Source organism: Hermetia illucens, chromosome 4 (genome assembly GCF_905115235.1).
Source record: "Hermetia illucens chromosome 4, iHerIll2.2.curated.20191125, whole genome shotgun sequence".
NCBI lineage: Eukaryota > Metazoa > Arthropoda > Insecta > Diptera > Stratiomyidae > Hermetia > Hermetia illucens.
Genome location: NC_051852.1, coordinates 59,698,131 through 59,713,320, shown reverse-complemented (window position 1 = coordinate 59,713,320; position 15,190 = coordinate 59,698,131). Strand labels below are relative to the sequence as shown.

Sequence of the window (15,190 nt, the reverse complement as noted above, 5' to 3'; positions counted from 1 at the left end):
AAGCCTAACTACTTATTTGATAAATAACCGCCACTATCAATTATCAGATATAGCTGGTTATAGATTATCCGCTCAAGAAACTTACCTATTGTATTCAGAAGACTGATAGGTTTATAGAATGTTGGTTCACCTATCAGCGTGCTTGGCTTCGGGATCAATATAAGCTTTTGCTGTGCGAATATGCTTGATGTCATTATAATTGCCGGTTTCAGCGCCTTGTTGGGAGTTCGATCAATAGCTCGGGCTGCGGTATCCTTGACTCTTTTTACTGCGTCCAGAACTTCGTCTACGGTTACCGAAGGGATGTCTTCGGCGCTCATTGGTATCGTTGGGAAGGTAGTTTCCAGATGCTGAAGAAATAATGTCGAAATTATCGACCACAGCAATCTAGGACACATAAAAGGAGGAGAACTTTTACATAACCGATTGTACACACCTTTCCATCGGCCAGAATTTGCTTCATCGTAGAGTCGTTTGAAGCAATACTTTTTACTTCTCGTGATGGCAGACTGCAACTTTTGCGTGAGTGTTTATACTTGAAGTATCTTTCATCATACTCTGACATGTTCCTTCGGCATGAAATTTCTAGGACATTCCATCACCCCTGCCGGTATTCAACCCGATCTAGACAAAGTTCAAGCGATTGCGAGCTTTCCATTGCCAAAGACGATCAAAGACCTTACGAAGGTTCTTGGGCATAGTAAACTTCTACTGTCGTTTCCTGTTCAAAGCCGTTTGCCACCAGGTATTACTTAAAGCCTTTCTATTTGGTTCTAAGTAAAGATTCGCGGGAGGTTGTATGGTCTCCAGAAATCGTCCAAGCGTTTGAAACCACCAAGCAACAGCTGGTAGACACTACATTTTTGACGTTCTCTCAACAAGATGCACCTTTGTTGTCCATGCCTCAGATACCACAGTAGGCGCTGCTCTTAACCAGAGGGTGAATCAAAGCTGGCAATTGTTGGGTTTCTTTTCAAAACAGTTGAATCCTGTTCAACGGAATTACAGCGCCTATGAGCGTGAATTACTAGCCGCGTATCTAAGCATCAAGTGCTTCCGATATTTCCTTGAAGGCAGGTCGCCGTTCACCTTATTTACGGACCATAAGTCTTTGAGTTTTGCTTTACGGCAAAAGCCCGACAAAGGGTCCCCTCGCCAAGTTCGGCACTTATCCTACATAAGCCAGTTCATATCGGACATTCAACATGAAGCGTTACAAGGAGCACTACTTGCCGAGATCGGTGCCTATGTGCCTCTGATTGTCCGCATCCACGACTTGCATGATAGTATCCACTGTGGATCGCTCTGTTCTAAGACTAAACTTCCGTGGGGATAAGTCTCCGGCAGCATGTATCGTGTCAGTGAGTCTACTTGTGGTTGATTTCTCAAGTACTTTCTTAGCCGTGTCAAGCATGCAGAGTGGTGGGTATACAGACAGCAGCTCGGGTCGTCCTTTCCTTTGCTGATTGGCAGCACGTATCGTTTCAGTGAATCTACTTGTGATGAGATTTTCGAGTATTCTTCCAGTAGTGTCAAGCATACAAACTGGCTGGTATGCAGACGGCAGCTGAAGGTCGCTTTTGCCTTTGATGATTACCTTCCAACGGGAAAAGGAAAATGGATTCTTTTAGCCAAGCGTTGAATGCGCAGACCAGTACCCTGGCGCCTTCTTGTTTTTCATAGAGAGAACTGCCTCTTCCAACTCTCCTATAGAGAAAAGTAGGCATTCTCCGGCACTTTCCATGCTACTGTCACCAACTCATACGGAATGTGCAGGGAACAATGCCCTAAACATACGGTCCAGGAGAGCCCCGATTTTTCGGGTTACTATTATAATTTATAACCGAGTTCTCACGGGTTCCATTTACCTCGTCGACCAGGTCCTGCGAGCAGCGAGCTTTGCTTCTCTTAATCGCGCTGTAGAGTCTCCTTTTGTTCTGTTCTGTCTTTGCTTCTTTTTCTTCAGTCTTTGTCCCGTTTACAAGCGGGGTCGGCTCGTCGTGATCGGTTTCGCCATTTGGCTCTATCGAACGCCTGTTCTGGGTACAATCTCAAGGCATCCAGCGTATCAAACCACCGTTGTTAAGGCCTGCCTTTTGGTCGTTTATCATCGACTTCGATGTTCAGACCAATCTTGGCAAGTGAATTCTCGTTAGCGCGAATTACGTAACCATACCATCGAAGATGCCTCTCTCGCAATTTTACCACGATCGATGCAATCCCATAACGATCGCGGATATCCTCATTCCGGATGTGATCAAAATGTGTCACGCCACTAGTCCAACGTAACATCTTCGTCTCCATTACCGCAATACGCCGTTCATTGTCTTTTATATTCGTCAGAACCATAGAGGGCGACAGGACGGACGACATTGCGGTCAATTTTAGATTTGAGACGTTTGTTGATACGTCGATCACAAAGAACATCAGTTGTGGATAGCGTTGACCCGAGGTATTTAAATCGTGCACTTCTGAGCAGATCACTGCCGCTGACAGTGATTGTGCCTGTTTCATGGGGATCGGTCGTCAAAAATTCAGTTTTGTTTAAATTCAATCTGAGACCGTGTTGCATGAGACGATCATTCCATTTTTGAACAAGTTGCTCGATATCATTTTTGCTATCAGATGCTTGGAAAACATCATCTGCATAAAGCAGTGCGTAGGACGCTGAACGTTGGATATCCCATGTGACAGAGGAGTGGTGAGAGGGCGCTTCCTTGATGAACACCAACAGAGACACGAAGCGGTTTTGATACTCCCGCCATACTTCGAACTTTACTTTTCGGATCGTGATAGAGCAATTGAACCCAGCGCACGAGTTCTTCTGGCACGAAGTGTTGTCGTAAAGCATACCAGATGAGTTCGTGTGGTACACGGTCAAATGTTTTCTCTAGATCCAGAAAGGCAATGTAAAGAGGATGATGCTTCTCACGGTGTTTCTCCATGAGTAACCGTGCAGCGTGTATTGCATCAGTAGTTCCGCAGTTCTTGACAAATCCGGCTTGATTCACGGTTATTTCAACGATTTCGCGAATATGGTTGTCAAGAATCCGTTCAAAAATCTTCATGGTATGGGAAAGTGACCGGATCGGACGGTAATTTGAACATTCTGCTGGGCTACCTTTTTTTTTCCATATTGGAACAGTGGTAGTTTCTTGCCAGTCAGATGGTGTTCTTCCTTCCTGAATAACCCGGTTCACTGAGTCACACTGTTGGGTCCCAGCTCTTCGCTTTTTAAAGCTCAGATGCGATGTCGTCAGGTCCTGTTGCTGTTCCCGACTTCATTTGTTTCATTGCCTCCTCGACTTCAGTTGCGCTGACTGGTGGAACTGCTCCAAATGTCGGCAATGATTGTGGAAGTGGAAGATGAGCAAATTCTTCAGTTGAAATCTGCTCAAAGTATTTTCGCTATCTATCCGTTGCGGCTTGACGGTTGGTAAGCAAAGTACCGTTCTCGTCATTAACGCAACAGAAATGTTCGATATCCTGTGTACGTTCGTTACGGCTTTTAGCAAGCTGATACAGAACTCTCTCGCCATCCCGAGTGTCCAGTTTATCGTAAAGATTTTTGTAATGGTTCGCTCGGGTGACAGCGACCGCTTTTTTTGCTTCCCGGTTGGCATTCATTTCAACATCATCATTCCAAAGCCAAGTATCTCGGTTGATGTACCGCTTACCCGGCTTGGTGACCCCGAGGGTTGCAAAGGCCGCTTTTTGGATCGTGTCTTTCATTTGGTTCCACGATTCTTCCACATTGGTAATGGTCAGCAATCGTATGAGTGAGATCGTTTCTTCTTTCTTCTCAGCAAATGGCTACCATTTGATGCGTTGCGAGCCAGTGCGTTCCTCACGCTGTTTTATCGGTGGCTTAATTCGTAGGACGGTAATCAACGGTCGATGTTGAGGTGCGATGGTCTCATAGGGAACGACTTTGCAATCAGTGGCGGTGGTAAAATATCGGCGTCTTATGAGAATATAATCGATTTGCGTTTTACTGTTCCCACTGTAAAATGTAGGAAGACGAGACAATCGTTTGATGAACCATGTACTCATAAGTACAAGGTCATGGGTCTCCGCAAAATCGATTATATGCTCGCCACTGTTATTGCGCGCTCCGAACCCCTTTCCCCTGTGACACCTGTTACCGTCCGCCTTTTCACCCACATGCCCATTAAGGTTGCTGGCAAAGATAATATAGTCGTCAGCAGGCACGTGACAAGTCTCTTCATCGAGAAGTTGCCAGAAGGCATCTTAATCGGCATCAGGTCGACCTGTCTGTGGTGCGTACGCGGCGAAGAAATGAATAGTGCCATCAGCTGATATAATGGTGAGCTTTATCAGCGAATCATTAAATCTTTCGACTTCTTTAATGGCATCACGGAAACCCTCTGAGAAGGCAATTCCAACACCGCATTGAGTGTGTGGGGTACCAAAATAGAGCGATTTTTACCGCGTTTGCGTTTAATGTCGCAGATTTTGGCCCCAGACCATTGGGTTTCTTGCAGAGCGTAGATATCAACGCGTATTTTCCGAAGGACTCTTGCGAGTTCCTCGGGCTTTCCAGTTAGGGTACCAACATTTAGCGTGCAGACACGTATTTGTTTTGTTCGTTTTGTTCGGACTAACCTGCTTACGTCCTGACGGCGTCCGTGCCCATTTCTCGACAGGACCGGAGACCATCCTGTCGCGTCGACTGAGGTGGACGCTCTAGTATTTGTCCGAGGCTTGTGACTCAATCCGATCATCATGTTTATAACGACATTGTATGCATTTTCTTGGTCGGCCTGTCGCAGGACCTGTCACCAAGAGAGATCAGGTAGGGTTTAGCATAATGGAATAACTCCAACTATACTCTACTTATCTTTTTCTTGATCTCAGCTCTTTGTTTTACTGAGGATAGTACGAAATACTTTGCCTCATACCCTCCTCCTTTACCTGGCCTTGGGACCAGCATACTATGTTAATAGCATGGCGGAGTTTGTTTGTTCTGTTCTGCCCTCTATCATTGTGATACATACCTCCTCTCATTTATAATTACCAAATGAAATACTGAGGACAGATAAAGTGCTTTTTATATGTTGCTCATGCAGATTGCCGGCTTACTGATTGGTAAGAGGCCTAAAGTGAAATCATTGCACCAAGAATATTATTTTAAAAATTGATCCTATGTTTCCTACGGGGTTAGAAAGTTAACGTAACTCAAACCAAACTTGAACGACTTTCTGCTAAATCAAAGCCTTGAATAGACTGCCAATCTATTCTGTCAATCTAACTGCTTTTGACCGTTTGAGGAGATTCGGAATTGCGAAGTTTGGCTCAAATTTGAATCAGTCTTTCATGGGGAATTTCCGTCACACTGAAAAAGACTGATTAAATTAAATTAAATTTCTCACTCATTCAGCGTCTCACGGAATATTTTCTGGTTTTCAGCGTAAAGCAATTGACTAGTTTTCCGTGGAATAAAAGCCGCTTACCACTCTCGTCACATATACGCCTTCGGGGTATCTGCCACTTAGGTATATTCCGGGTATTTAAACATTAAATATTGATATCCAGTTATTTTAAAACCGAATCCATTAAGTTGGGGTTTTGAAATTGCACCCATACTACCTGGGGGCGGGCATTACGAAATCCTTCACTTCTGGCAATCGAAAAAGGTTTTTTCATTGGCTTCTGGGGAGAAGGGGCCATCGTTGGATGATCGCTTACGTTTCCCTTTAGTCTCTGCTAAGCTTGCTGGCAGAGTTGCGGACCGTTGACCTCTAAATTCAGCAAGAAACTGCGAGTCATCTATTGTCCAGCGATGGAAACGCTTTCTTGCTGCGTGGACAACAGAAGTGTTAAATAACCCGCCCGGGAATATTTATGAGAACTGGGCTGCTATCAAAGTGAAATGCTTATATCTTTAGCGTACGTGAAGTTCATCATCAACGGTGCAATAAGTGAAGTTCGTTCTAGGCCCGCCTTAGCAGACATCCCAGTTTTTCGTCAAGGTCCGGATTGTAGCACTGATTCGGCAAGCATTCGCCGAAATATGCATATTCGCGAAGAGTGAACAAAAACCTTTTAGCAAAGCGAAAGGAAAAGTCTGCGGATTTTCATTTTCATTATCATGGTTCATAAAAGAATACGTCGACGGAGAACAGTTTGGTTTCCGCTCCGTATTCTCCTGTACCGGTCACATTATAGGGAGTTTTGAACTAAACTCTACCTGCTATTCATCAATTTCTAAAAGGCTTTCGTCAGCGTGAACATGGAGTATATCTGGAATGTTCTACTTAGATGGGGGTTTCCAGAGAACTGGTAATTATTATAAGAGCGATAGATGGCGTATCATGTGTTGCATCCATATCAAATCTCTGGGGAATTAAAGTCAAAAGTGGAATCCACCAGGAAAGTATTTTGTCATTGCCACTTTTATTTCTCGTCATCGAAGGTCTCCGATCCGGTTGCGGTCCCATACCATGAAGATTTTTGAACGGATTCTTGACAATCGTATTCGTGAAAATATTCAAATAACCGTGAATCAACCCGGGTTTGTCAAGAACTGCGGAACTACTAACACAATACACGCTGCGCGGTTACTCATGGAGAAACACCATGAGAAGCATCGCTCTCTTTACATCTCATGAAGCAGGGCCTATCACTGTCAATGGCAGTGACCTGCCGAAAAATGAGCGATTTAAATATCTTGGGTCAATACTATCAGCTGATGGGGAACTGCGTTATGAAATTGCTTCACACATTAGCGCTACCTGGATGAAGTGGTATTCCACAACTGGAGTTCTTTATAATCGGCAAGTCAACGAACATCTCAAATTTAAAACTGACCACAATGATGTCCGCCCTGTTCTCCTCTATGGTTCTGAGTGTTGGCCGATTATGAAAGGCAATGAAACGCGTCCTGTGGTAATGAAGACGAAAATGTTGCGTTGGACTATTGGCGCAACACGCCTTGATCAAATCGGAAATGAGAATATCCGCGATCGATATGGGGCGGTGCATCCCCAAGGTGTGGTTGATTTCCTTGAATTTGTAAGGGTTTTATTTCCGGGTTTCAAAAAGCGTGCAATATGGTGTTGAAATTGGTAACTGAATGTTTTTATTTTATCAAAAGTAAGAAATTAGAACTAACAATCATTTTTTTATTCCAGAATCACTGCTCTATCTGGTCGTTTATTAAGAAACTCAAAAAAGACAAATGAAGCAATCAAGCGGCTTGGGCCAACCGCTATAGGCTTGATATCCATTCCATTCATTGTGAAACCAATCGATGCATTCGTCACTTACACAATGGATGAAACGTATAGAAAACATGTAAAATCTTGAGCGGAATGACGCAAGCTGTAGATTGTTAGTTATTAGTTTTATTAGGTTTCTTACTTTATAGGTTGAAATTAGAGGTTATTTCTTATTCAAATTGATAGCGCAAGAGTTCTAATCAATTAGATGGTAAGCAACATGATCACATTTGTATGTCGTGAAATATTGGTTGGTAAGGTTAACACCAAACTGTGAAAATTAGTTCATTATAGTTTAGTAGGTAAATCATATTTTTCTATCGATTCAGTGAATGATTATTTTATAATTGAAAAGTATTAATTGACTCATTCAAATGTTGGTACGATTCGCCTATACGTACAATATTAGATACTTTTTAGTTTATTCTTTATAACCTATCAGAATATTTGGAATTTCACATATTGTAAAAATCTCAATAAATGTTAATAGCTTCTATGCAAATATTTCGCTCGTTTGTGAGAAAGAAACCGAAGGCCGTATTTTAGATTACAGGACGTTGGGCTTCGACTGAAAGAATTGGTTCACACCTAGATTTTTATCCTATAAATGATTTCTGAAGGTCGTTCACTTGACTTCGTTTTCTTTAACAAAGCTCTAATAGTTTTCAAGCTTGCCATACTTTTAATGTGATTCGCGACGAAGGACAGTGTGCTGTTACCGAAAAATACAATTGCAGTGGTTGAAGTTGTGAAATATTTACTTTTTCACTTCCTGCTGCTGGTATTAATAATAATAATCGTTGGCGCAACAATCCATGTCGGATCAGGGCCTTGAAGTGTGGTAGAGCACATCATTCACCACCGTAACGGTACACTACAGGATTACAGTACCCTGTAGGAGGCAATATGGTCAGCATTGCCCTCGCCCGATATTATTACGCTGATTTGACTCATAGCTGAGTCGACTGGTCTCCGACATTAAATCACGATACAAATTCCACTGCCACCAGTGAAATTTGAACCGCGACCTTCCGTATGAGTGCTCTAACCACTGAGCTATCTGGACACTACTGGTATAAAATACCGGGTGTAATTCGAATCTTACTAGAGAACTCCAGATTAAAGAAGCAAGGTAAAATGTAACTCAAATCGATTTAAATACCTAAAAAACTCGTTCTGTCATTTGCACTCTAATCGTTTTCTGTGAATTGTGGGTTCGAAGCGCAATTCCTATTTTAAATCTGGTTGCTTTTTTGGGAGTTTTGGCCTTTGTAATTATTAAGTATCTGATATTAATTAAGCAACCTTTCCAATTAATTTATTCGGAACAACTATCTTTTCTTTTTTCGTCACTCATTTATGACTCGCGACTTTTGGTGTTGTTATTCATCTATTTTCAAAAAAAGTTTTTAGTACTTCACGATTGCGGGCATTCTGCTCATTTGATACAAAAAGTTTAAAAGAAAGTTAAAGGTAGTAGTGATTCGTAGTCCAATTTGGATTCTGTCACATAGGGTATTTTCATGTATGCCCCTACAGATTAAAAGAGTCCCATTAATATGTAGGGCCGTAGACAGAATTACCCATTTTTAATTGAAATTGAATTTTCCCCCTTTTCCATCCTCCTCTCGTTTGGCGTGCGTCACCTTAACCCTAGTCTTGTATTCCAGTGTTTCTTAGCTCTCCCACTACCATCATCATCATCAACGGCGCAACAAGCGGTTTCCGGTCTAGGCCTCCCTTAGTAAGGAACTCCAGACACCCCGGTTTTGCGTCGAGGTCCACCAATTCGATATCCCTAAAAGCTGCCTTGCGTCCTGACCTACGCCATCGCTCTATCTCAGGCATAGATATTGTTCTTATAGATTTTCCGGGCTGGATCATCCTCATCCATACGGATTAGGTGACCCGCCCACCACAACGTGTTAAGCCGGATTTTATCCACAATCACACGGTCGTGGTACCGCTCATAGATTTCGTCGTTATGTAAGCTACGGAATCGTTTATCCTCATGTTGGGGGCCAAAAATTCTTGGAGGATTCTTCTCTCGGACGCGGCCAAGAGTTCGCAATTTCTGTTGCGATTAATTCTGGTCTCTGAGGAATACATGAGTACTGGCTAGATCACTGTCTTGTACAGTAAGAGCTCTGACCCTATGGTGAGATGTTTCGAGCGAAACAGTTTTTGTAAACTGAAAAAGGCTCTGCTGGCAGCCAACAATCGTGCGCGGATTAGATAGGAGAAATTTTCAACGGCCTCAAAGTTGTAGTCTCCTAGTTTGTTTCCGTTTGTCCAGTGCGATTTGATGTTGTTAGTTCCTTTGATTTTGGCGCTGACGTTGCCACCATGTACTTCGGCTGATAATAATAATAATCGTTGCCGCAACAATCCAATTGGACCACGGCCTTGAAGTATGTTAGAACACTTCATTTAAGACTATAATGGTATACTACCGAATTATAGTACCTTGTAGGAGGCAATGTGGTCAGCATTGCGCTCACCCGTGATTATTACCCTGATTCAGGTACATATTTACAGCGGAACCGAGTGGTATCCGACGTCAAATCACGGTAGAAGTCATCGATTTGAATGTGTGTTAAAGGGGACGCATGATAGGGCATCACCTTGTCTTAGACCGTTGTTGATGTTGAATGGTCTCGAGAGTGATTCTGCTGCTTTTATCTGGGCTCGCACATTGGTCAGCGTCTTATTAATTTCGTCGGGATACCGAATTCTCACATGGCCGTGTACAATTTTACTCTGGCTTTGCTGCCATAGGCGGCTTTAAAGTCAATGAAAAGGCGGTTCAACTGATGGCCATATTCCAGTAGTTTTTCCATCGCTTGTCGCAGAGAGAAAACCTGATCTGTTGCTGATTTGCCTGGAACGGAGCCTCTTTGGTATAAGTCAATTATGTTCTGGGCGTAAAGCGCTATCCGGCCTAGCAAGATAACGGAGAATATCTTATATATGGAACTCAGGAATATAATACCTGCATAATTGCTGCACTGCGTGATATCCCCCTTTTTATGTATGGAACAGATAATGCCCCCGTCGCCAGGCAATGATTCACTGTCTCACACTTGGTGGTGGCTGCATTTGTTCGTCGTCTTCAGCTGACGGGACCGCCAACTCGCTGATATTTTGGTTGTTGAGCAGTTTATTAAAATACTCAACCCATCGCTCCAATATGCCCACTCTGTCGGAAATCAGATTTTCCTCTTTGTCTCGGCAGGATGAGCATCAAGGTGCATGAGGCTTCATCCTGCTGACTTGTTGGTAAAACTTCCTCGCTTGGTGCGGTTGCTCCCTGTACTCTTCGATTTCACAGATCTGTTGGTTTTTCCACGGTTTGTTCTTCCGTCTGTGAAGTCGCTTCTCCACTCTATGGCGTTGGTGATAAGTCTCTGTGCGTGTCCGCGGCCTTTGAGAATGCAACATTACTCGATATGCAGCATTCTTCCGGTCCGTAACTGGATTACATTCATAGTCGAACCAGCCGTTCCGACTCTTTGCGGCTGGGGCCAAATATGTTTGTGGCCGTATTTATTTTAACGTTCTTCAGGTGATTGTGAAGATCATTTGTTGATGCTTGATCTCCAGGATCTCTGTTGACTGCGGTTATTGCGGCATCCATTTCCCTCTTATGGGTCTTGCGGGGGGCTGTGTTGTGGATGGCTTCAGTGTTAACTCTCATTTGATTGTCAGAGTTGATTCTGGGTGGTGTTGTTATTCGAGCTCGGAGCACCCTGCCAACGAGTTTAGTGATCCGAGCCTTTGTTGACCGCCCTATATGTTCTGACATTTATCAAAGCTGGGAGGTGGTGGCGTTCGATCAGCACGTGGTCAATTTGGTTGAAAGTGGTCTCGTCTGGAGAGGCCCACGTTTGTTTGTGGATTGCTTTCCGCACAAACTAGGTACTTCCAACAACCATTTCGTGCGATATTGTTAACTGAATAATTGAATTGAATTGTATAATGCGCAGTCCGTAATCATTGGTATCCCTATCTAAGCTATGGGAGCCCACGTACCACCTGAATACGGGCTCCGTCTCTACTTGACTCTTGAAATATCCAAATATGATTTTGATATTATACTTGGGACAGGCTTCGAGGTTCCGCTCAACTGCCTCGTAGAAGGTATCCTTCTCCGACTCTGCAATCTCCTCGGCAGGGGCGTGAACATTTATGAAGCCCAGAGTGCATAGCCTTTTGCTTATATTTTCAAAGCCGATAACAGTAGGTTTCATTTTCTGGTTGACTTAGAAACCTACTCCGAGCACATGGTTTACTGGATGGCCACTATAATATATGGTGTATTATGGTGTATCGTATCACATCCGGTGAAGTTCCTTCTCTTATAGATGAAATGGCTAGTCACCGTGACATGTGGGTACGGATTGTTCTTTTAAGCAGAAGAGAAATAATTTCGGCCATCAATGCATTAAAACGGAGTAAAGCGACCAATCTTGACGGTCTCTCCGCAGAGTTAGTCATCACGGCATCTGCAGTTACTGCTGATTTGCTGCTTTCAAGAGGGATACCTGCGTGCTCCGTGTTGTCGGAAAGATAATAGCTAAAATAATCTTAGAACGGACCAAAAAACATCTCAAAACTTAATCGACATAAAGCAGGCTAGCTTCCGCTCCGGATCCTCTTGCGTTGGCCACATCAACACCCTACGTATCATTTTGGAACAATGCGCGGAGTTTAGATCTTCGCTGCTTCTGCTCTTCATCTATTTCGAGAGCGTGAACAGGGAGTGTATCTGACGTGCTCTACACAGGAGGGGAGAAATTAATAGCTATTATCAGAGCGACATATATCACATGCTGTAACGAGGCAAAGTTTCGGAGAATTTTGAGATCCAAAGCGCAGGGTTCCATCCTGCCACCTATATTATTTCTTCTTGTTATCGGTGACGTTGTATTGCTATATGAGAGTAGCAAATGGAAAGTGAATTCCACTGTTACCCAAACGCTCCAAGCCTTCGGCACTACCTTTCTACGCCGTATCATCGGAGTACGTACTATCTCAAATGAAGAACTTGGGTGACCCACAGTCCTGCTACTTGTACGCACTGTGATCGGAAGACGGAAGTGGCAGTGGATAGGTCACACTTTAAGGAGGGGCGGCAATTGCATTGTGGGCTACGCCATACAGTAGAATCCACTCCTCCAAGATGGCCGACGGGTGGGTCGTCCCAAGGGCATTTGGGGCGATGACGCATAAGACTGGTTGATGCGCTATACCCTATCAAGTGGTGAATGGTAACCATATGTACATATGTACGAACGGGTAAACGTACATTGAAGTTTCCTCTCTCTTACGCTTTAGGCTAAACTAGGACTTGGGGAAGCTGGGGATATCGGTGGCCATTGAAAAACATGAAACCATATTCTGGGGCAAATTCCGGCACTGCAGTTGTCTGAAATATCCGTTAAAATTCTGTAAATAATATTTAAGTCCCACTCATGCTGTCAAGTAAGGAAAATTGCAATGCAATATGCAAAGGTCTAGAAAGGGGTTTGGATTTGCAAAATGCAACTCTCTGCCACTGAGCTAGTGGAACAATGTGCCGAATACATTTCTGTTTCTTTTCCTTTTAATTGATTCAGAGAAATCTAACCTAGCTTTAATAGAGCTTTCATACGAAATACCGTTGACATTAGAAGGATTCCGGGGGATATCAGATATTACAAGAAAAACGTACATATTGTTGAGGGTCTCGGTTTAATGGAAGATTCCTGGTTTTTTTCCAAATTCGATTCTTAAATTGCTGCCAAAATTATTAATTTGTATGCTATTTACCATTTTTTCCCCATGTTCAGGTTACGCTCGAATAGTCGGAGGAATCTATGCTCCAGACATATCAGAATCAGGACTAAGGGCTGCCCATTTTATAACAGGGGCTTATATACTGACCGATGTTATCTCGAAATCAGTCAAAAGATATAATGTACATTGAAACATTTATTAATATGATACAATGAACGTGCAGACTGAATATGCTTAACTATTTCAGCGAACGGAGAAAGTCAAGGACACTTTGATCACTTTCTTGGACGCGACTATATGGCAGTCTTTGTCGACGGTTCTAATACCGCATTTTGGAGTCCCATGGTATTTCCTTTTATTAATATCTAATTCATAATTGAATGCTCAGTTATAAATTACAGTATTGTGGGTTTATCAGCAAAGATGTTGGGATCCAACCCAACTGATAAAGCTCCGCGCGTGATTGGTATAGTCGCAATTATTCTATTGTCTAGGCCGGTTGATGGATTGGTTGATTATGTTATGGATGAAACGATTAGGAAACTCTACTAACGGAATCGATGAATGGATTCAATTATTTCGGAAAGTGGGCTAATTCAGTAGCATTATTTTACATATGATGAAAACGGCCAAGGTCAGATCCTAAGTGAAGGAAGGTGACCTTTTTAACAAAGTAACTTTTACATTTGATAACTCTTTGAAAATAAAGTTGATATCAATTTGATATACTTACATATTTATTCAATTTCTTTGATAGCACTCCAAAAAATATTGATTTGCAAATAAGGACAAATATTATAATATTTTTTTTAGCCGATTACACTAGAGACTGTAATAGAGTTGAACAAAAGCCAATAATCTTAAGATTGTTTAATATATCACCAATTTTATCGGATTTGTTACTGTTACTGAGATGACTGGAGAATATTTGGCTAATGCAATATTGGTAGAGCTAGAAAAAACTGGTTTAAATATTCAAGACTATCATGGCCAAGGATACGACAATGGAGCAAATATTCAAGGCGTAAATATTCGAATGAAAACCCGAATATTAGATATAAATCTCAAGGTGTTTTTTGCAATTTGTTGTCATAGCTGGAACTAACAGTCCGATGGCGGCAAAAACAGTTTTTGGTTTTATTCAGATAATTTGTTTGCTATTTTCAAGTTTTACCAAACGATCGGAATTAATCAAAGGCAAATTAAAACTTACTACGAATTCCTTATCAGACACAAGGTGTAAAAGTAGAATGCATGCAGTAAAGGTTGTTTTACTGCAATTTAATGATGCTGTTGGATGCGTAGAAAGCTGAAAAAACCAAACAGAACAATCGGACACACTTAGTGACTGCGAGTCCATTTTAAACGAAATGCACAGTTTAGCATATCACTAGATGTATGGTATGAGATATGAATGAACATTTTGTGATTGGATCAAAGAATATCAACAAAATTGTTTGGAAAAGTGCTTATCTCACGCTCTCTAATTCGTTGAGAAAAGCAGTTATGATTTGCCAAAAGATTTTACTAAAAATGAACGGCTCCCCTTCGACACCACCTTGTCGCGGTGAGGGAGCCTGTAGTAGTTTACTATTGTACTACACTAAGGATGTCCAACCTGAATGTGGAAACATTGAATTTAAACTCTCCAAGTGATAAGAAGTCACAGATTTTGAATCCACCTGCGACCATGAGTAATTATGTCGCGGCCCAGGCGCGGATTTTGGAGGCCTCACGACATTCATGCTCCCCTATGGATAAATCTGTAGAAGGCATGCTTTCCGACTAAATGGAAAGCATGCATTTAGTGTCTACGGCGAAGAAGTTGTCCTGAAATGTAGAGAGCACTGGGAAGTTGCAGAGGAATTCGTGGGGGGGGGGGGCGGATATACGGAAGTCTTCCACACCGATGGCTCAAAAACAGAACAGGGCTCTGGAACCGGAGCCTACCTCCCGAATAGAAACGAGAAGTGGGTTTTTTTTTTGGGACAATATGCAACGGCATTTCAAGCCGAAATATATCGATCCTAAGAGTAGCAAACTGGGTGATTGACGAGCGGTTGAAGGGCAGGCGCATCGCAATCTTCAGTGAAAGCTAGGCTGCGTTGAGGGCGTTAAGCGTACCGCAAAGTTTATCTTGTCGAAAAGCAGGATGACTTTCAGGAGTATTG

General features: G+C 42.6%; 1 protein-coding gene across 7 annotated transcripts in view; it reads left to right on the top strand.

Annotated features, from left to right (window-relative positions):
- Window positions 1-13,759, top strand: part of LOC119656126 (mitochondrial fission process protein 1-like) — a 41,705-nt gene extending 27,946 nt beyond the window's left edge. For 3 of the 7 annotated variants that reach the window (XM_038062459.1, XM_038062457.1, XM_038062458.1), the window contains 3 exons: window positions 13,073-13,200; window positions 13,267-13,364; window positions 13,421-13,759. In XM_038062459.1, coding sequence (XP_037918387.1) covers window positions 13,073-13,200; window positions 13,267-13,364; window positions 13,421-13,571 — 377 coding nt within the window. In that variant the 3' untranslated portion in view covers window positions 13,572-13,759. Of the gene's footprint in view, window positions 1-7,154; window positions 7,738-13,072; window positions 13,201-13,266; window positions 13,365-13,420 lie in introns of those variants that run through there. The other 4 variants (XM_038062456.1, XM_038062455.1, XM_038062454.1 and 1 more) reach the window with 2 other exon arrangements.
- The last annotated feature ends 1,431 nt before the right edge of the window (window positions 13,760-15,190 follow it).